This window comes from Periplaneta americana, chromosome 11 (assembly GCF_040183065.1).
Source record: "Periplaneta americana isolate PAMFEO1 chromosome 11, P.americana_PAMFEO1_priV1, whole genome shotgun sequence".
In the NCBI taxonomy this organism is placed as follows: domain Eukaryota; kingdom Metazoa; phylum Arthropoda; class Insecta; order Blattodea; family Blattidae; genus Periplaneta; species Periplaneta americana.
In genome coordinates this window covers 32,500,363-32,524,164 of record NC_091127.1, presented here as the reverse complement: position 1 = coordinate 32,524,164, position 23,802 = coordinate 32,500,363, and the positions used below count along the sequence as shown (strand labels likewise).

General features: G+C 35.8%; 1 protein-coding gene across 12 annotated transcripts in view; it reads right to left on the bottom strand.

The window, feature by feature from the left end:
- The window catches only part of Dys (Dystrophin), a 2,834,509-nt gene that overhangs the window by 206,175 nt on the left and 2,604,532 nt on the right, over positions 1–23,802 (bottom strand). For all 12 annotated transcript variants that reach the window (XM_069839232.1, XM_069839233.1, XM_069839235.1 and 9 more), the window contains one exon: positions 13,796–13,919. In XM_069839232.1, the coding sequence (XP_069695333.1) occupies positions 13,796–13,919 (124 nt within the window). The remainder of the gene's footprint in view (positions 1–13,795; positions 13,920–23,802) is intronic.

Here is a 23,802-nt window from a genome sequence, read left to right as displayed (position 1 = left end):
CCCCACTCAAGGATGTGGCAATGACCCGGCCCGTCTGATGCTACCAACATAATTGCAGTTGCGAACGCATACACTCCGCTGTCTCCAGTGCGGAGAGATTTTCCTGGCGCACTGCAGTAGTAATGGAACTGATGAACAATTGAAAGTGATAGTAATGGAAGTAATCAGCAATTACAAATAATAGTAACGAAAATAAACAAACAAAGTAGCCTAGTAATGACAAATAACAATTAGAAGTGGTAGTAATGGAAATAATGAACAATTTATTAGAAATAGTAACGGAAATTATCAATAACTATAATAGTAAGATAAATAAACAATTAATAGTAGTAGTAACGGAAATGATCAACAATTAAAAGTGGTAGTAATGGAAATAATCAACAATTTATTAGAAATAGTAACGGAAATCATCAATAACTATAATAGTAAGATAAATAAACAATTAATAGTAGTAGTAACGGAAATGATCAATAATTAAAAGTGGTTGTAATGGAAATAATCAACAATTTATTACAAATAGTAACGGAAATTATCAATAACTATAATATTAAGAAAAATAAACAATTAATAGTAGTAGTAACGGAAATGATCAACAATTAAAAGGGATTATAATGGAAATAATCAATAATTAGAAGTAACAGTAACGGAAATGAATAACAATTAGGAATGACATAAACGAAAATAATCAAGAATTACTATAAAATTAATATTATCGGAAATGAGTAGGAGTAAAATTTTAAGCAATGTCGGAACATGATGCACCTCAATTGTTACAGGGATTCGTACATTTCCCTATCTTGTTTGCTTTTTTTAAAGGCCATTTCTGCAGCTGGCGATTAAGTTAGCGGGCGTGTTTGCTCCCAGCAAGGCGGGTGACACTAATTTAATAGACGTCTCCAATATTGTTCAGAGACGGAGACCTCTGCGGCAGAGGTCGGGAGAGGAGGGCCGACAGATCAGTATATTGAAAAGGATGAGATTTTATTGCCTCGAAGCCTTGCAGAGCGCGCATTCTTACTCCATAATGTAAAGCGACGTACTGCCACAACTTCTGACTGTAAGTGCTAGCTACAAGAATGCAATTTTAACCGTAGCAAAAATATACGGATTAAAAATTAGAATACACACTTCACTTTTAACTCTTTTTTAAATTATTCTTTGTTTAAACCTATATCAGGGTTTAAGCTGGAAACGCATTTGTTGCATTTTGCGACTAGTGCTAAAATAATGCAACAAGAAGTTAATGTATCTGTGCAAAAATACTATACTCAAATTGTTGGTTTATAATTGATTTTTAATTTGTTATAGTTTGATGAGCTCAAATCTAAATCTTGCACAGATTATACAAATATTTTTATGCTCGACCATGCCGAAATGTAGTAATTGTACACCTGGTAGTACCCCTTCAATGCACCTCATTAAAGTATACCTATTCATTATAATTCAGTTGTTCAGCTAATGAGAAATCACCATTGTACTGACTGTACCATTATAAAACAGCAAGTATCTATTATTCTCGGATATACAATCAAACGACAATTAGCGAAAAGTCACGGAGGCTGGAAATCCAATACTGTCGCAGAAGGTTATGTTCTGTTACTATAATAATTAGCGTTAATTGTAAATAATATTCAAATAAATTCAATTTGTCATCTCGTTTTTCAATTCTAAATCAATTTCCAGGTTATATCAAGTTTGATGTTCATGTTATTCTCTAGATTATATCACGGTCAATGACATTCGTTCCTCGGAAAATATCAATACTTTCGCGTCTGCGCACATCTCACAATTTAGAAGGTCAGTTCCGCTCCTCACTTAGATAACCATAACATGAATACTTCTGAATAATTTCAAGTTAGAAATATGGTTGAGCATAAAAAGTCGTATGAAACTTGCCTATAATGGTAATTAAGACGCTCGTATGAAAATTATGAAACTCGCTAGCGCTCGTTTCATAAACAAACATACTCGCGTCTTAATTACTGCCATTATAGGCTCGTTGCATAATATACTATTGTCAATAATCCGTAGGGAATTTAATGACTGTGACTTAGAATTTGGTACCGGTAATAAAATGCTTACTGGTTCATTGAAACAAAGAAATGCTGTAAGATCAACAGTTTAAAATATCCTAAATATTGTAATTGACAACGTAAATGAGAGATTGGGGGATTTAGATAAGGTCACTGATGACAGCAAGTAGGGTGAGCATGAAATTAAACAATATATGAATTGTTAAAATCAGCAGAATGTGGTAATATGGATGAAATGCTAAATGTATTAGTCACTGTCCAAAAAAGTATTTAAAAAGCAGATGTCAAAATTCGAACTTTAAAAGCTTTTAAAATTTATGTAACCTATAGCAACAAACTACTGGGTGTTCAGTTCAAAGTGTGTCATGGGTCGCTGTATGCCGTCACATGGCTAGTCGATGAGCCTAGAGAATTCAATCTTCCTACACTTCCGCAGAGGTGTATTACGTATCTGCTATAGAAGTTGTCTAGCAAGTACGGCGTTCATTCAGAATAGTACTTACCGATAAGTACGGTAACGCCGGTAGTGGCAGGAATGTGAACTGTTTCGAAACATGTACTGAGGTGAGTTTTTTCTTACTGTTGGAATATGGGGAGAGGGTTAAGACGATTACTTACGTATTTGTTGACATTAGCTTCGACGGTCAACATGGACACAGAGCATTTGATTTGTGTTGTGGAATGTTCCCGTACGCAAGCGATGATAACAAATACCCTGCTTACGACTTGGCCGCGCAAAACACAGTTCGAAAGAGGTTATGGTAGCACACAGACCGTTGAGACCGCCATCTGTTGCTACGACGTTCAAGTTATACCGTACACGTTCTCAAGTTCAGATTGAACGCCTTGATTAATAGGCAACTTCTCTGACACAAAAGCTGAAACTCGATTCAAATCGCTGACTCATCACTCATCAACAGTGACGTAATGACACACTTTGAAATGAACACCCAGTAGAAGAACAATTTCCACTGATTATACATCCTATATATTTTGTATGTCTCATTTATTTTGTCCTACTGTTCACATTTTATTATGCATTTCCCTTTCTTTCTGTATGTTACATATTAAGTCTGATTGCTACTCACTTGTTGTTTACATTACATTATGATTATCTACTTCAGTTTTGAGTGTAAAATTGTAGTGTACTTTACTTTGTATATTTGTAGTGTTTTTTGTAACGCAGTTTTACTCCTGGTTGAGTGTTAGAGAGTGTTATGGCCTTAACTCTGCCAGGTTAAATAAACCATTATTAAGTTATTATTATTATTATTATTACTATTATTATTATTATTATTATTATTATTATTATATGTTTTAAGGTTATGACTTACAACATCAAAATACTAGTATTATTAAGTATTCCATCTTTATAACCTGGTTTTCTGTTTCGTTACTAGTATAAGCACCTGTAGGAGAGAGAAATCTAATCTTTCAACAAACTTAGAAAACAGTGGAATGAAAAGGCAATGCAAGAAACCATAAAACAATTTCGAGAAAAGATGTGAGAAATGACTAATCTGGATTCAGTATTACGGTTGGGAAAACATCTAATAAAGATGCTGAATGGTGGTTCTGTTTTTTTTTTTTTAGTCGAGACTATTTAGACCAGGGGTCGTCAGCACAGAGCACGCTGGGGCTAGAGTCGCTTACCAGCGGAAAACGCAGTGCACTAGGGTTCACTCAGTAGCTGCTAGCGGGTATGCTCTATATCTCTCCCTGTTGCACGACGGTGCACACCGGACAGCACCGCGTACCCTTTGCACATTTCACCGAGTGCTGACGACCACTGATTTAGACTTTGCAATTTTATTAATCTTGTAACTTGTTAACAGTATTTCATATCTGCACCTACATTTTTATGAATGAAATATGCTGACAGACAGACAGACAGACGACAGACAGACAGACAGACAGACGGATCGATAGATGGATGGATGGATAGATAGATAGATAGATAGATAGATAGATAGATAGATAGATAGATAGATAGATAGATAGATAGATAGATAGATAGATAGATAGATAGATAGATAGATAGATAGATAGATGGATGGATGGATGGATGGATGGATGGATGGATGGATGGATGGATGGATGGATGGATGGATGGATGGATGGATGGCTGGGCGGGCGGGCGGGCGGGCGGGCGGGCGGGCGGGCGGGCGGGCGGGCGGGCGGGCGGGCGGGCAGGCAGGCAGGCAGGCAGACAGACAGACAGACAGACAGACAGACAGACAGACAGATAGATAGATAGATAGATAGATAGATAGATCGATGGACGGACGGACGGACGGACGGACAGACAGACAGACAGACAGACAGACAGGTAGATAGATAGATAGATAGATAGATAGATAGATAGATAGATAGATAGATAGATAGATAGATAGATAGATAGATAGATAGATAGATAGATAGATAGATAGATAGATAGATAGATAGATAGATAGATAGATAGATAGATAGATAATTATTAGCAATCATAAATGTTTCTCTTAAATTACAGACATTTATTCTTTAATTAAGGACCGTATAATCTATTTAAAACAAGGAATATAGAAAATATGTGCCATTTTTCCAGCGTTAGTTAGTCACAAGCGAATTCACTCGTAAATAACTATAATTCCACAGTTTTGTGAAATAGACCTCAGATGACAACTTACAATCCAAAGTCAATGTGCCTGAACTTTTACTTGGCATTTAGCTGTAAAGAAGAGTTTGAATTTCTGCTGGTTGACCTGTGCGCGCAGCTGTGAGATAATTAAATTTGCGACAAACAGCAGCCAGCCACCTTAAAAGCTTGCCTCGCCGGTCCACTGACTCCAAGTTGTTAAACTCTCATGAAGTGACGAGCGCCAAGTCTTCGCACTTACTTTTCTACTTGAAGGATCAGGAGCGACGAGACGGACTTGAAAGAAAACATCATGGCAGCTGCAGAAGTCTGAATTTCGTGTGTCACTTGTTTAACCTGCAATTACAAACTTCTCTCTTCCCTTTTGCAAGGAATAGCGATTCTCATTTTTGTGTTGCAATTCAAAGAATGATTCCAATGTTGTAACCAGCCGTAATGAATTTCACGCAACGGAGATTCGACTTATATACAATAAATTTGTCAAAGGCTTGTAACGGCACATCAGGAAGAATTTAAAACACAAATGAGAGTGACGGGAATTTCCCCACTCTAAAGGCTGGTTCACAATAAACCGGAACGAAAACGAAAACGGTAAAACTGTTAAAATGTGTACATTTAAATGTGAGCATTCACAATTAACGAAAAGCTTGCCGGAGCCCAGGATCGGGAACGGAGAGTTGGCCAAGTTTCAACTTTGGCGTTCACGTTTCCGATCACAGCCCACTAGATTCATTCTATTGCCATCTAAAAGCTATTTTGTCGTCAAATATTTTGTAGCAAGAAGACTGTGACATAACCTATGCATTATTTTGTTCTGTGCTGTGCATCATGGAGCAAGTTTTATTTGATGAGATTCTAATATTGAGTGTTGAGGAAAATCCTCACGTTTACGATAAGCTTTCAATAGCTGCATCTTTGAACACCAATCGTAAGTGAATCATATTTTATTACTGTATTGGTTGTATTACACACTACATATTCAAGCTTCAATTCAATAACTACTGTTGTGTTCATTTTTGTTCTATTACAAATGTTTCTTCTCTAATTATTTTAAGTTATGGCACACTTAAAATAGGTTGTGATAATAAAGATGCATGGGCATATTTATAGTACCGTACCTAATGAAATGTTTCAGTTGAAATTTCGAAGTTGGTTAACCTTTCTTTATGTTGGCTGCCTTGTACTCTTGAGAGAACGCCATTGGTCAATTATACACAAATAACATCAGAATTCGTAATATCGACTTTACATATCGTTATTGACATGCATATCGATATGCATAGTCGTCTACGCTCTCGGTTTATTGTGAATAAAAAATTTTCATATTCACGTCCTCTGCTTCTCGTTTTCATTCTGGTTCTCGTTCCCGGTTTATTGTGAACCAGCCTTAAGAAATGTCCCTCTCTTGCTAACACACCGCTTATTGCAATCAGGGACCATAATTCCTACCATTACATTATCTTATTAACGAATTTGTGACAATGAATACTTTCACAAATTCATAATTCTACATACATTCATACACACATAAAGGAGAGTCGGCTAATTCCGCAATATTAAGAAGTAAATCTACCATATTTTTATCAAAATGTTTATCAAGGTATGTAGACATGGACGAAACCTTTCATTGCCAAATGAGATAAAGAGACCTATTAAAATGCAAATATATTTAGTTGTACATACATTACAGTTGGAAAATAAGAACTCGGGTAATTCCGCAACAGGGCGGATAAATCCGCAATAGGACTTGGCTAATTACGCAGTAGTGAATAATTATGGAATACATTATGAAAGTAACATAAAAGGAACATATATATTATTATATATTATTATGTTGTACCTAAGTACATATGATATTTCCATGCAGATATTCTGCGTCATCATACGATGAAAGAGTAATGGAACGGAGAAAAATTCATCGTATGATGACGCAGAATATCTGCATGGAAATACCATATGTACTTCGGTTCAATATAATAATATATATGATATGCGTAAATCACTTCGTGATTTAAGACGGCGCTTATTCCGTCGGATCCCGGCCAACTAGTCACTCATTACGAGTGCACCTCAGCACATGTATGGACTTCGGTCCTAGGTTCATAGATATCTATGACGTAGTGCAGAGGGCGGCCGGTAGAGGAAACCCAAGAGTTGGAACTTAAAACTGAGACGATTCTACCGACGCCGGGGTGGAATCCGGTGTGGCTTAGTGGATAAAGCGTCAACACGTAGAGCTGAAAACCCGGGTTCAAATCCCGGCGCCGAAGAGAATTTTTCTCCGTTCCATTACTCTTTCATCGTATAAAAGGAACAATTTATATATAACAATGTTCACTTTCTTCACAGCTGTGTAGCAAAACACGAAAAACAGCCAACTTTCGATGCTTCACTGTATTGCCGATAGAGATGTCGACCAATATCCTTGATTTTTTCTATAGCACTGCAGAGGACATGCCTCCTGTTGACAGCTTCTCAAAACTTACGTTCACGCTGTTGTAAAGCCGTAGCAAAATCATATATCCACTACTGCGGAATTAGCCGAGTTTACCCTACATAGTGTTCTGTCCAAGAGCAGGTCTTTCACTGCAAACCCAGCATTCTCCAATCTTTCATATTTTCAGTCTTCAGCCTTCAGGTATCGTGTGGTTAGCACGATGATTCCCGAGTCATTATACCTGGTTTTCCACGAACTCCTACTACAGCTAATATAGGAAACAAAACCACGATTGAAATTATCAGTCGATTAACAAAGTTTAATTGTGCTGTTTATGGTAACATGTAAGGTAACCGGGGGGTAATAAGGCCCACCTAAGGAATAAAACGTTCTTTCTTTGAAATGCAGACGTTTAGCAATTTTTAAATAATGGAATAGCATACTTTTATAGTTATCCTATAATATTTTACTTCAAATAAATATTCAAACAGACACACAAAAGCTGTAAGCAATGAAAATTAACATCATGTCACTGGGCCTTATATCCTCCTGTGACAGATAATAAGGCCCACAATAAGGAATATAAGTATTTAACACAATTTCGGCATACAAAGTCTTCAATTTTATCCTCAGTGAGGCCTACACATTTATCGTGCACCCTACAAACACAAGAGACACACACATGTATATCTACAACAATTCTCTTCTCAGACAGAACACATCCGCGTCCCCTGGATGTTTACAAATCCTCAAGTTGATGGTTCATCCAATGCTCTTTGTGCATTAGGAGTTGCCAGTCTTTCGTTTGTTTCATTTCTTGCAAAATAGATTGTGCTTCAGAGTTTGAACTTTATAGTTCAGGCACGTCTATGAACTTGTGGGCGTTTCCACGTATTTATTTCATGGACCTTATTTCCTGCTCTGTTACTTCGCACCAATTTTAATTTACGGAGTGCTCATATGCTCATTAGCGGAAGTTTCACGGTAGCCCCAAACTTCTTAATGTTTACACAATAACGAGCATTTAATATTATATTAATAACACACAGTAAAACGATTAAATATCAACTTAAATTTTGCAAAATTTTATGAAGAAAGCAGAAATAATCACACATAACGTGTTGCCACCAGTCAGCTACAAACAAGAGCGAGAATCTAATTTCTTTATACCTCACTCGAATGCAAGAAGAAATAGGTCTTAAGAGCTGCTGCTCTCTTTTGCAAAAGTGTGTAACTAATGGAAAAACTAGGTAATGGACCTTATAATATGCTGGGCTTTAATACCCTCAGGTACCTTAGATGTTTGTTTTAAAATGCTATATATCCATGTTTCCTGGGCTATGTTGCCTCTTTTAATATACAGAAATAGACTTTTGATGGAAAATTTTTTTTTTTTGTAGATACAAGATCATTTGACATGAAAAGATCCATAAGAAATACAGGGGCATCATTTTATTTTTACTAACATTTCTAATATTAACCTGGCTATACCTTTGGATTAATGATTGAGACCCGGAAACACCGTTTGCTACCCCCTTCCACGACTGGAGTTCGATGGTACTGGCGTAAAATACAAACAAATCACTTTACTAGGTATAGGAGGGAAGAAAAGTAGTTCATTCATTTACGTGAACTAGGGAATATCGCGATTTTGAGTTTGATAATTTTCATTACAGGTTTTGTTTAATCAAAATACAGTACAGTGTTAACAATGAGTGTTTTTACTCATGAACTGAGTTATCCTTGCAAACGTATTCATTATGCAACGTATATTATACTGTTTACAGCACATTAGCGTACAATATAGAGAATGAAATTAAATTGAAAAATAATCATAATATGGATATTTAAACACATTTTTGAAAATGGTGGCCGTTCATTTCGATACAGGTTTCAGATCTTTTGTGCCTATTATCGCACTATAGACTATTGCATTTAATTGCAATTACCAGTTTCGTCCTTCATACTTAGTAACTCATGTTGAAATAATTTTGTACCTACTCTATAAAAGAGTACCTTACGTACTGTAAATTCAGTCTTCACTTCTGCCCGACCCGCACAGATAAAATTACTCAGACATGCTATCTACTGTCCGTTCAAGTGTTTATGTCGCAGGATCGTAGAAAGGGGGGAATCACGTGATAGTTAATTAATTAACGAGTCCCTTTTATTTAAGTTATTTTAAACAGATGCATAATATTACGTAGACTTCCAATTAATTCCTAACAGATATTAATGTTTTCAGAGAAGAGGTAAGAAAGCCCAGCCACTATCTTTACAGTGGGACGAGCAGAAGCAGGTGGGGGAAATCGGGATGCGACGTAGGCAACGGGACGACAGTACCTGTGCGAAAATATGATTCAATATTGGAGGTTTTCGTCACTGGAAAACTCGAACATATTTCTGAAACGTACTATACTCACTAATGGTACGTACACGTTGGAGCGACGATAAACGATAAAAGAAGCAGCGATGCTATATCAGAGAGAATTGAAGCATGCATTGTCATTGAGGTGTGCATATTGGAGTAACGATAAAAGCGAAGATGCACGATAAAAGCGACGGAAAACCAAAGTTCCATTTTCTTCGCTCTTGTCGTTCATATGATCACTGATTAAGATAATATTAACCTTATAAATACCGGTAGTTTTCAATATATCCGAATATTAATCGATTTATTATTATTTCGGCTTATTAAATTAATTATTGTAGATATTGACAAATTGATCAGTTGTGTATTTATTCGTCATATGTTATGTGATCACAAGAACCAATCACAACACAACGAAGTTATACTATCTTTAGGATGAGAAACGGGTTTAATTTTGTACGTATTTAAGTTATATTAACCTCGAACTTAGCAGCTGATATTTCCTATATATCTTCTTTCATTAAGTGGATGCATAGAATATCTTCTACTGATAAATCAAAATGTTCGCTTCCCGCGACCTCGTTGCTCCGATATGAACACTTGATTCTTTGATAATACCAAAGCGTCACTAGATCATTTCTCTTATTCTTTTATCGTTGCTCCAACGTGTACGTACCCTAACTCAGTACTGCAGCCTTGGTTCTGTGTGGAGGACAGTTGGAACTTCGTTAGTAGAAGGGGTGAGAGTGAAGTACATTCAGGTACAATAAAAGTTGAAGTAAAAATAAAATGATGTCCCTGTAAGAGTAGAACTGGATTAATAATAAGCAAAAGTAGAAAAGTTGAAAAAGAAAAATAGGGTTAAAAACGTACAATATAGAGTAGAATATTAATGAAAAGTGTAAGTAGAAGAATTATGATTGAAAGTAAAGAAAGATTAAGAGACTGACAGTTGAAAGTAGGTTTAGATTAAGAAGCAAACTAAGCAGAAGTAGCAGCATTAGTCCAACTAGGGACTGCATAACTTAGTGATATGGCAGGGCTGGGGTCGCAGCAAGCTGCAGGGCTCCAGGGATAGTCTCACTAATTAACGAACTGCAGTCAGCACAAGATGGAGCCTTCCCACGAGGCCGGCGAGCTGATGGAACAGCCGCCAGGCGAGGCTCGAATATCAGATTCGCGCGCGAGTGATTGATTGAAGACATTTTCCACGGATCACAGAGAAAACAAGGAATTCATTTCCGCCTCTCTTTTTTTTTCGTCTTTCATTTCTTACTACAATCCATTTTATTGTCTGAAACTGGCGCAAAGCAGAAGGAGAAAACAGTTGACTGTAGTGTTATTAATATCTTGTTTCTGCCAGTTGCTATGGATACAGTAACAGATGATGTGTTAGATGACGCATAAAACCGTTACTTTTCTTAAAATATTGTCTGTCTTGTTCACCAAATGCATGGACAGGTCTGAGAAATAACAACACTGATTTTATACTCTAATAATTTTCTTTAGAACAGGATCGGGAATACCATCTGTGGTTTAATTATGACATTCCCGGCTGCAGATCTTTAGGACACTAATCAACCAGGATGGCGACCGTCCCAGTTGATCTCTGACGTTTACTGAACACTTTCGTTTTCATTTTTTTTTTTGCGAACGGGTAAAACGTCATCTTCGTGAAACAAAATTTTTATTGATGTATTCGGCATAAAAGTTCAGTATTTACAAAAAGAAAACAATATTTAAAAGAACTGTAATAGGAGATAATTTCAACTCACATCATAATGGCTCACTATCTGCTACGTCTGCAGGGATTGGCAACGCTTATTTCTTCCTTGCTTTAGCCCGCAGTGAATTGGAAAAGCATCAGATAGAAACTGGCCTATACGGACTCTGCTGTACGTTTCACTGAGACACATTTTAATTAATCGAACTAGTTTCTTGGAAATACCAAATTCAATAAGAATAACATATAAAACTTCTCTCTTAACCGAGTCATATGCCTTTTTGAAATCTATGAATAACTGATGTACTGTACCCTTATACTCCCATTTTTTCTCCAATATCTGTCGAATACAAAAAATCTGATCAATAGTCGATCTATTACGCCTAAAACCGCACTGATGATCCCCAATAATTTTATCTACATACGGAGTTAATCTTCTCAAAAGAATATTGGACAAAATTTTGTACGACGTCAGCAAAAGTGATATTCCTCGAAAGTTACCACAGCTAGTCTTGTCCCCCTTCTTATAAATAGGTACAATTATGGACTCCTTCCATCGTTCTGGTACAATTTCTCTTTCCCAAATAGCAAGTACAAGTTTATAAATTTCGATAGATAATGTTCTTCCACCCTCTTGTATTAATTCTGCTGGAATTTGATCGACACCTGGAGACTTGTACTTTTTCCAGATATTCTATTAGATTTATTTTTTTAAATTTATTTTTAGAGTTGTTTTGGTTTTTATAGGTTTTTATTTTGTTATTAATGATATAATTTATTTTATTGAGTGGAATATTGCAATTTAACATCTGTATTAAATTTCTCCAATACGTCTAAGACTAGCAAAATGCCATTTTCTAGCCATTTATTTCGTTTTTTTTTTCCTCATCCATATAATACAATGCAAGGGGTGACAAAATTCCACAGCAACAGCTTCCTAAATAATAGAAAACTTCAAAATACCAAGGTGATTCGAAACCAAAGATTACTAAAATGTTACTTTCGTTCACTGGGTCATTCCTCAGAGCGATTATCTAGTTTTGGAAACAGGATTAAGCCCCTGATCGAGATCGGGACGTTGACACACTACAACCACGATCGCGATTAGTGACTGTAGTCTGTCATTAACAGGCTTCGAGACTTCGGACCCAATAGAGCAGTTCAGTGGGAAATCCGCATAACGGCGTACTGAGTACAGTGGTAAAGCGTACAGTGGGTGGGGGTACTGTAGAATGAATGCCAACAAATACGCAAAGACGGTTGCGAAATTCAAGAAACTAGCACACACTCTTCCTCTACCGTCCAGAGCCGATTGTTACTAGATGAGGTATATGGCTTAATGCAGCTATTTATTATGCCCGTACAATTGTGCAGATAATCAACACATTGAGTGACGACTGTTCTGTAATCAGAATAATTAAAGCTCTGGATTGAAGGTTCTGACGAATAATTTGGTTTTCATACAAACCCATTTTCAAACTGTGTCTGAAACTATTACACGGTTAGAAAAGCAAGAGATGCCGGAAGCTCTCAAATTAGTTGAGGAAATGACACAGAGAATTAATGAGACACCAGGTACACCGGTTACTAAACGTGTAAAGCAGAAATGGAAATCAATTTTATGTAAAAATAATAGATATGGAACATTGTATAACAAAAACAGCAAATTAGTGGACATACAGTCACCCAAGAATAAAGGACTGTCTATTAGAGACTGCAATGATGTTAGGTTTTTTCGTTTTGCTCCTATTACGTCATGCGACGTAGAGCGCAGCTTTTCACAGTACAAATTTTATTTGGCAGATAACCGAAAAAGATTTACGTTTGAGACACTAAGAATGTATCTTGTAGCACTTTGCAATTCGGTACTGTAACCGCACTTTCTAAAGACGACCAACAGGATAAATGAAGAAATTAAAATTGCTACAAATATATTTGCACCATTAACACTGTGTACAATTAAACACAAATGGCTATAAAAGACAAGAGACTAAATATGCTTTTCACATTCTTTTGACACTGTCATTGTGTAATGTATATTTACTTTCAGAATGTACATATGTGTGTTTCCCCATACTACCGTACTCTACTCTAAACAGCAACGTTGTTACCTGAACAAATCTCTATCTACCTGCAGCGAGTCAACAACCTATATTACATGCATAGTAAACTTACTGCTTCGGGTCCCAAGTCTCGAAGCCTGGTCATTAGTATAACTGACGGAATTACGTCCAGGCAGCTTCTTACAGTGAACAAGAGTCCTGCTCTGCCACGCTATTTGACAATAGCCCGAATTGATCTCAGCGTCAAAGCAGTCAGCAATTCCACTTAATAGTAATCGCCTTTTTGTTCAATCTTTCACAGCTCAGGAACAATGCGCTTCTGTAGTTATAAAGGGACCTACGAATGTTCTGTATTGTTTCGTTGGAGACAAAAACAAGTTCTCGAGTCTTTTCGCTTGTATTCAGAATTCTTCTTCTTCTTGAAACGGGTAAAAGAATAAGAAGTTTTCCGTCCGAGATGCTCTTCGCATTTAGTTTCTTAAAATCTACTCATACAGAGACAAGTGACAGGAGCTAATGGAAGTTCACCCTACCTTCGCTGTCGCTGGTGTCGGACAGTGGCGGCTCGTTGGCGATGTACTGCCGCCCACTTAACAGGTTGTTTTCTACAACTGGCCTCTTATCTTCTAGCTGGCGTCGGAAGGCCCGATGATCATCCTGTAACAAAACCATGAGCAGTTAATTATTGCAAAGACAGCAGGGGAGCTCTTATGTCGTGTTCTGTCTACAGCAGTCACGTCAGCATTAGCTCGCTATGAGTAAGTCGCCCGCCATGTGAACAGTCCAGCTAGCGGGCAAAGATATTCTTCCCCTCTTACGCCGCAATTGGGGTTTCAGGGGTGAATAAGTACACTGCTAGCACGAAACAGAGTATTCCGAATCTCAACGGACTGGTGGACCTCAATGACGTCACGCTGCAGCGGAATAGGAACAAAACTGCTGGAAGGTTCAATAGCTATCATGGCGGCTGTAGGGTAAGGTTGCCTAATTCCGTGACATATTTAATAAAGTCTATATTTATGCCAAACTTGTACTAAAATTTTCCAAATAACACCTAAATGACGTTATTTGCACCTTTAGCTACAGTTTTTACAACATTCAGTGTCAACAGTTTCATAAGTTTGATATATAATATGATTTTTCATTGTTATACAGTGGCTCCTAAATCCGTGACAGGGATCCAAATTCCGTGATAGTGGTTTCCTAATTCCGTGAGTCATATCCTAATTCCGTGATACTAAAATAATCCTCATTAACTGCTCCGAAAACAAACGGGTATTTGGAAAAACTCTTTAAAATCATGGTATATTGTTTTAATATGGATTAAGCAAGAAATTACAACATAGAAAAGGGGCCTAAGTGACAAATTTCATAGAAAATACTTGTGTAACTTCAGGAATACATATTACATATTAATATATTATAAACAAAATAAACAAAGTTAAATTCAATACAAAATTAAATTTGAATAAATTGAATTATAAAACAATTATTTTTCATTATTTATATTCCCAACAATAGCAGTAATTAAGTTAAATATATGCCCTATAATTGTATTATAATTATAATTGATGATGTCTATAACTCATTTCTATTATTATTTCCACGAACTATTTTCTTTCATAGACATTAATTTTCACAATTTAGCGTTGGCATCACTGGTCGAGTGAGCCAGGAAGGATAAATATGAAAATCAACCCGAAAATGGGAAAGCTCCTGCAGCATTGTTATTGACTCATAATGTTTAAATAATCATACACATTGATTCAGCTGACTATAATCTACAGTAATTATAATTTTTGTAATGCTATATTAATTCTTACCTCAAATATAAAATGTTTCTTCAGGAGCGGTCACAAGGGAAAGAAAAACTTACTGGTCAACCACTTTTCACTGAACAAAAGCTTGTTCAGTCGACTGCTTCTATTCAAAAGCCGGGTAGTCAATAGAATTGAAAAGAAGACATATCCTGGCATCTGTTAGGTATTTCAAAAACTTAAGTCAGAGACCACAACTCCATGGCAGTCAATTGCAATTTTATCTCGGGATTAGGGATATCACGGAATTAGGCACCTACAAGTTGTTATTGTGCTACGGTAGAAAGATGTTGCGAAGTTTGCATACTGTCATCTCGCTCAAAGAAAAGAGAGCATGAACAATTTATTTCTTGAACCAGTAGTAATAACTGGTCCGTTGACATGTTCGCTCATAAGCCATTAACATATTGTTTTTACGTTGTGCTCATTACAAACAATACAGCAGAACACACCGCCATGACACAACAGTGCACGATGTCATTCGTCTGCTAATTCCCGCCCTATACAAGAACCAATCAGATTCACTGATGGCGGCTGATGGATACTGCCACCACCTCTGCAAGCTGATGGAACCGGTGCGTCACCGGTGGAGCATCAGTGACGTCATCGCTGAAATTCTGAATACGCTACAAGATACGATATCTTGCTTGACAGTAGAAGTAGTAGTGAGAACCTAAAGAGTTTTATGTACATATGTATTATATTTGATTATTTTATTTTACTATGTATCGACCCCCTAATTCATTTTGTTGAAATGATGGGAAGAAATAACTACAGACCGATTATTTAGTCCTGACAGCTCAGCGACTCGAAAGAGGGGAAGTAATAGGAGGAGTGGAGAGAGTTCCGGTGTAGAGATAAGGGTGAGCGGTCGGTAAAGGAATGCAGTACAGCTTAATTGTACTGGAAACATAACGTTATACCGCACGCATAACATCCGATCGCTCTGAAGGCAAGCGAATGAATAACCCAAACACTCCTTGGCGTAACTAAATGGACTCGCCTGACCCAGGCGCACATCTCCGGCGACTGTCAGGACTAAATAATCGCACTGTAACTCTGTGCAGGCAGAATCGACAACTGAGTCAAGATATCTTCAAAAACACGACCATTCGGATTTTTTTTTTGCATTAGCTTATTTTTTATTTCTTTAATTTGTTGTCTGTATTTGCTCGTGGCGGGCCGGTTTTTCGTGTGCCACACGGCATAATATAATAATAATAATAATAATAATAATAATAATAATAATAATAATAATAATAATATAAACTAGCCTACTCCTGAATGAGTAAGACTCGTGCTCAAGAGGGGATTTCAATACAAACAGAAATAAAATTGAGACTGAATAAATTACAGATTAAAAAGTGTTAAATATCTTTTAACCCAAACTATAAATCCAACCATTTTTTTATTAATTTGGAGAGTATTAGTGATTAATAATAATAATAATAATAATAATAATAATAATAATAATAATAATAATAATAATAATCTTTATTAGCCATTAAACAATAGTATTATAATTGGCTTCGTCATTATTGAGATACATCAAATAAACAATCATTATGTATTAAGAAACTCATCTATGCTATAAAAACTACTTTCAATTAAAAAAGTCCTAACAGATTTATTAAAATTAATAGATTCTTTCAAGTGTCTTGGTAATCTATACTAATAATAAATCTGTAGCCGAAATTTTTCTGGTAATTTTCGATTTTCCAAAAATAATTGGTCCTAACATATATAATTAACCACCCTGAAACCGAAAATCGCTTTTTTGAAATTTTTGATTGTATGTCTGTCTGTCTCTATGTTTGTTACCTGTAATGGCTGAACGGATTTCGATGAAAATTGGAATATAAATTAAGTTCGTTGTAACTTAGATTTTAGACTATATGGCATTCAAAATACATTATTTAAAAGGGGGGGTTATAAGGGGGCCTGAATTAAATAAATCGAAATATCTCGCTTATTATTGATTTTTGTGAAAAATGTTACATAACAAAAAATAATTTGCGATAAGTTTTATTTCTTGAAAAATTTTGATAGGACTGATATTTAATGAGATAAATGAGTTTTAAAATTAAAATAACTGCCATCTAAGGCCGTGTAATGAATTAAAAAAGAAATGACTTCGTCTATAAGGGGCCTTGGTCAACAACAATCGAAAGCTATGAAAGATAGCCTACAGGTAATGTTTCTGTGTTTGTATGAAGTAATATCGGAAGCTAAATTAACCGATTTGTATAATTAATTATTATTTCACCATTGGAAAGTGTAGTTTCTCTAGATGGACATAATGCTATAATGTTATTACAGTAACTTCTGATATAATATAATATAATATAATATAATATAATATAATATAATATAATATAATATAATATAATATAATATAATATAATATAATATAATATATTATAATATATAATATAATATAATACAATACAATACAATACAATACAATACAATACAATATAATATAATATAATATAATATAATATAATATAATATAATATAATTTTTAATGTAATGTAATATTATATAATATAATTTAAGTTATTTGAAGGGTCCAGAACCATAGTGGGCCAAGCGCCATTTACTGAATACGTAGAAAACAAGGGTTAAAATTAAGTTATTACCATAATTAAATGGAAACATATAACAAGTAAAATAAAGTATACACATTAAATCTAAATGATGTCAATGTTCTTTAAACTACGGTTGGATGTAATAAAAATTAAGAAACATGTTAAAGGAATTGTCATTGCACCAATGAGTGGTCTCTGGACAAAAATGATCGCATTTTAATTATTTGGATGCAATTTAAATTAAGTAACATATTAATCGATTTATCCTTCTATCAAACACGAATGTTCACTGGATCAAATGTTCTATTTTAATTATGTAATTACTTTATATTTATTTCTAACGGGTGCAGCGGAGCGCACAGGTACGGCTAGTTTGTTATAAAATTTAACATCTAAAAAAAAAAAAAAAACTATCAAGTGTTTTAGATAATCTGCAAGCAGGTATTGCCAAGTTAATTCTAGGTCTTTTGTTATAGTTATGTATATTCATTTATTGGGTTATTTTACGACGCTGTATCAACATCTCAGGTTACTTAGCGTCTGAATGAAATGAAGGTAATAATGCCGGTGAAATGAGTCCAGTGTCCAGCACCGAAAGTTACCCAACATTTTCTCGTATTGGGTTGAGGTAAAACCCCGGAAAAAACCTCAACCAGGTAACTTTCCCCGACCGGGATTCGAATCCGGGCCACCTGGTTTCGCGGCCAGACGCGCTGATCGTTACTCCACAAGTGTGGACAATTATGTATATCTTCAGTTCTTTGGTACATCAAATTATTCAAATGTACATATTTTACACATTCAAATATATATATAAACTAGGAAGAGTTAATATGGATAATTGTTTAAATTAGGGATTACAAGAGGTTTAAGGTTTTAGGAAGAGACGGCAAATTGTCGAGCTCAGCTGGCATTCGTGGAAGGTTCAATGATGTCATGTGAGCGTTAAGGAACCTCTTGAGGTATCTTTATGGTATAGTGGGAGCTCAACATCCACACGAAAATATCTGACTTATCCCATCCATTTTTCCTACAGATAATGCGTACAATACATCAACTATGATCTGAATACAGGAGATTTCTGTCTGCAACCTCCGCATACACACACATACACACGGGTTCAAAATGTTATTTTCATACCAGAGCTATGTCCACGCTGTCAACTCCTAAATTTGCCCCCTGGTAGCTAACAAGAACAAGAGAATCCGAGGGCAGAAGAACGGAAAGTGAAGGGTAGGGGGTTGGGGTTGGGGTTAGGGGGGGGTTGTGGCATTCCGAGAACTTGCTTGCCCGATACTCGGACATGTTGTATGAAAAAGAATGCGAGGAATTACGTGCGATCAGCTTGTACAACACTTCAACAACAAAAAATAGCGATTTAAGCATTTTATTGGATTTCATATGGGTCCATCTCCTGCAGGAAACGAATTCCGAACCAGGAGATAAAAGGTCATCACAAAGTCCCCCTTCAGCCCTCCCATTCAAACAAACACATGGCAAACGAAACGGGCTAATACTGGCTAGATCGATAACCAATAGGCTTCCGAATTCATCCGCCCGGATACACACCGTCCCGCGGAACAGAAAGGTCGATGCGACAATTTGATATATACAGAGCGTAACAAGAATCTGAAATACTGTTTCTATATATCCTAAGACACACACACACCTAATAGATTGGTTCAAGCGGCAAAGCAATATTACGAGACTCTACAATAAAAGTTATTTATATTTCTAGAATAAGGAATGAAACAATAACGGCAAGTGAAATAAAGAAAACAGAAGTACAAATAAAAGAGATAGAAAAAGAAGAAAGGAAGACACGATGAAATGGGTACACAGCGAAAATAACAAGAAAAACTCTGTGGAGGAGCCCATCAGTATGACGAAAGGAGAGATCGAAGGCAAATTGAAACAGTGAAATTGGTACCAACATGAAAAACGAAATTCGAAAGACTATGAACAGTCCGATCGTGACTTACAGAGCTAAACTTGGGAACAGTTTGGCTTTAGATAGCTATGCAAGGAATACAGACAAAAAGTACATATACGTATCTTACAATATTCAAATTCGAATCACTGAATAGTGTACATTATACAGAGTGTTTCAAAAGTATAGATACAAAATGCAGGAGCGACTAGAGAGCACTAGATCAATCCAGTCTCTATCATCATATCCCACCTCCCTCAAATTCATTTTAATATTATCTTCCCATCTATGTCTCGGCCTCCCCAAAGGTCTTTTTCCCTCCGGTCTCCCAACTAACACTGTATATGCATTTCTGGATTCGCCCATACGTGCTACACGTCCTGCCCATCTCAAACGTCTGGATTTAATGTTTCTAATTATTTCAGGTGAAGAATACAATGCGTGCAGTTCTGCGTTGTGTAACTTTCTCCATTCTCCTGTAACTTCACCCCTTTTAGCCCCAGATATTTTCCTAAGCACCTTATTCTCAAACACCCTTAACCTATGTTCTTCTCTCAAAGTGAGAGTCCAAGTTTCACAACCATACAGAACAACCGGTAATATAACCCAAACAACAATTTAAGCTTACTAATGCTCTTTATTTAAAAAAAAATAAGAAATTGTTTTGAGAGAAAATTTAAAGTTCCAGTTATTGTGATATCTGTTTTTCTTCTTTTTTTTACTTTTTATTCTGTTATTTAATAAAATATCCCAAAAGTATGTGGAATGCCTTCTGAGCATGAGTATGTACTCTTTCTGGGGGTACTGGAGTGATTATTATATAATAAAAACGATATATATGGTTGTTCTAGCAATTTATTATTATTATTATTATTATTATTATTATTATTATTATTATTATTATTATTACTATTGTTATTAGATGTTCAAATGTACAAACCGAATAATTATTTTACTCATATAATTTTTCATTATATTTTCTTCTTTGTAATTCGGAATTTCATTGATTAACCTCACTGGAGGACGGATGATTTTGAGACAATGATGAGAAAACTGGATCATAAAATGAGGAAAATATAGCCACTATTAAAAGGACGAGGCGTTCCTAACCGCCTTAAAAATGAATACTTACAATACTGTAGGCACTGAAGTGAGTATGAAACTTTACCACATGTGCTTGGGAGTTGCCCACAGAGAGAAGTACTCAGAGTAAAACGTCACAACACCATAAGTTCAATGATCGCAGATGCACTTCGATCCAAAAATCTAGACGTTTACGAGGAAGTTAATAGTATTGCTGATGGTGGAAGCAATCGTAGGATCGATATCATAGCTATAAATAGAAATAAACAGACAGCCGAAATAATTGATCCCACCATCAGATTTGAAATCTCAGCCACTCAACCATCTGAAGTGAACGAAGAGAAAAAGAAAATCTATCAGCCCACGATTCAGTACCTATGGGCGAAATACGACATTGAAAAAAATCACAGTTACCGGTCTCTTCTTCGGAGCGAGAGGCACCATTCCGAAAGTCTTTGTAAAGTGGAGGGAAAAATACAAGCTGACGAGAGATCTTCAAGATGCCATCGTCACCACCATAATACAATTTTCTGTAGCGATATTTCGTCAGCATCTTTATGGTGTACATTCAATTTAAATTACACTTGGTTCTATTTTTTTTTCTTATGTCTTATTCACTTTTGTCTGAAACCTGTTTATATAATTTTTCATTTTAAATTTTATTGTGAGCTATTCTGTGTCGCAGGTCAAACCCAAAATATTGGGTCAGACCACTAAATTAAAATAATTACTAGAAACAAAAAAAAAAAGGAATTTACTTATGTAGATTATAAACTTATTTTCTGACCTCGAATAATTTCGGAGGCCAAGGATCTGATCGTCAGTTATTCGATTGCAAGGCCTACTAAATTTAGTCTCGAAAAAAAAAAAAAACAAGAGAATTTCTGAAGAATGCGTTGGTTTCATGGATGACGAAACAATAATTAATTCTGCGCATAATTATTAGTATCAAGTAAAGCTTTTCTTTTGTGGTGCCTCCTAGATGCTTATAAAAATTTTGGTTAGAGAAACGTTAATATAAAACCTTTGGGTATTGTAATTATATCAAGGGACCCGTGTATAAAGTTAAGAGGCAAAATTAATTAAATCACCACAACCTTCCCCAGCCGCCATTGATCGGCGGAAGCAGAATTCCTGCCTGATGGGAAAAGACAAGAGAAAAACGCAGCGCGCGGAATAAAAAGATTATGGATTTAGTTAACTGCGACAGTGTGCCAGTCTTCTCACGAGTAGGAAGGCAAACTGATGCTCTTTTCGTGTCCTTCTGCTTGATTAAGTGCAGATATCGAGGGCAGGGGAGGGGGGAGATATCAGATATGTCACCAGAAGTTTCCCGTTTTAATTTATCAGGCAGTAATCTGGAATTCCATAGATCCTTACTCAATTAAAAAAGAGACGCGAGAAGAAAAAAATAAAATAAGTTTATAAATTAATTAACATTGAACGACGTCTTATGTTGAAAAAGAAGCTCTCGTTTAAGCAAAGAAAATCCATTACCATTCAATATAAAAAAGTTCCTGAAGTATCCTACACAATCAAATATTCACTAATTAGGCTTCTTTCTGGAATAAGCCCGGAATTAAAGAAATTTCACTCTATTTCTTTTCTTAGGCTCTATTCCGAAGAATTTCTCACTTACTGTGTGTAACTAACTTTCTTCAGTCAATTCAAAGACTCCAGAATGTGCGAAGAGGACCACTTTCGTATCACCGCTAGAGTATTAGGCCTATTGTTTTATCGTCAATCCATTCTTTCTGAGTAAGATCTGTAATTAAAAAAGGACTGATCTAATGAGATTAAAATAAAAAAGGAAAGCTTAAAATTGCAACAAAGAATTAAGACTACAGTCTAGAAGTTACACAAAATAACAAATTCAGGTGAAAACTGAGGCAAATAGAAGAAGCAAATTAATTTTACAGAATGGCTTATTTCACTAAGATACGAAGTAACATTTTACGAGAAATATGTTTATAACTAATGCAAATCAGAAGAGTTGTATTTCACAGAAGCTTCTTGCTCAATTTTACTTCAGCTTCGTCATAAATAGCGTTTGTGTTCTTTTAAACGAAGGTGATTCTTTTATGTGCTACTGATTTTTTATTGAGATTAGTTACACTACAGGGTGATTCAGACCATCCATAAGAGTCATTTACTTCGGAAACTAGTGCATTAAAATTTTCGAGAAAAAATATTTATTACTAAACCACATGTGAACTTTCACTTGAGCTTAATTTCATCAATCAGCTCTAACAGGAAGTAGGGTCAGTGGCGTATCACTTTAAAATTTCATATGGGAGTATGGGTCAAATAGGGTATTATTTGATAGAGCTCTTCAAAACAAACAACTTTCATAGGAAAAGTTTTTATTAATTCCTATTCTTTCAATGAGAAAACGTACGAAAAGGCAATAGGTGATTCGGACTACACGCAAGTCGTTTATTTCGGAATCTAGTGCATTAAAATTTTCGAGAAAAAAATATTTATTACTAAACCACATGTGAACTTTCACTTGAGCTTGATTTCAATAATCAGCTCTAACAGGAAGTGGGGTATCACTTTAAAATTTCAAATGGGAGCATGCGTCAAATAGGATACCATTTGATAGAGCTCTAAAAAAAAACAACTTTCATAGGAAACGTTTTTATTAATTCCTATTCTTTCAATGAGAAAACGTACAAAAATATAATGCCATCAATATTGAAAAATGTTAAAAGACGAAAATGTAAACAAGCCAATAAAATTAATGTTGACTTTTACTGAAAGACCGGACGATTTCATTAATTTTTATAAATGTTCAAACTGTCTGCCGTTCTGAGCAGCACACACCCGTACTCTTCTTCTAACACTGTCAGTGACTCGTAAGACTGGCGTGGTCAAGTGACTGGCAGGTCTCCCGGATTCGCTGTTTTATGTCATCTCTTAATGTGGGACAGTCTTGAAAAACGATGTTTTTAACCGTTCCCAAGAATAGAAATCCACAGGATTCAAGTCAGGAGATAGTGCTGGCCATGCCACAGAACCGCATCTTCCAATCCATGGCCCAGCGAAGAGCTGATTGGCTGTATCACGTGCCACCAAAGAGAAATGAGTTGGGCAACCATCCTGCTGAAGCCACATTA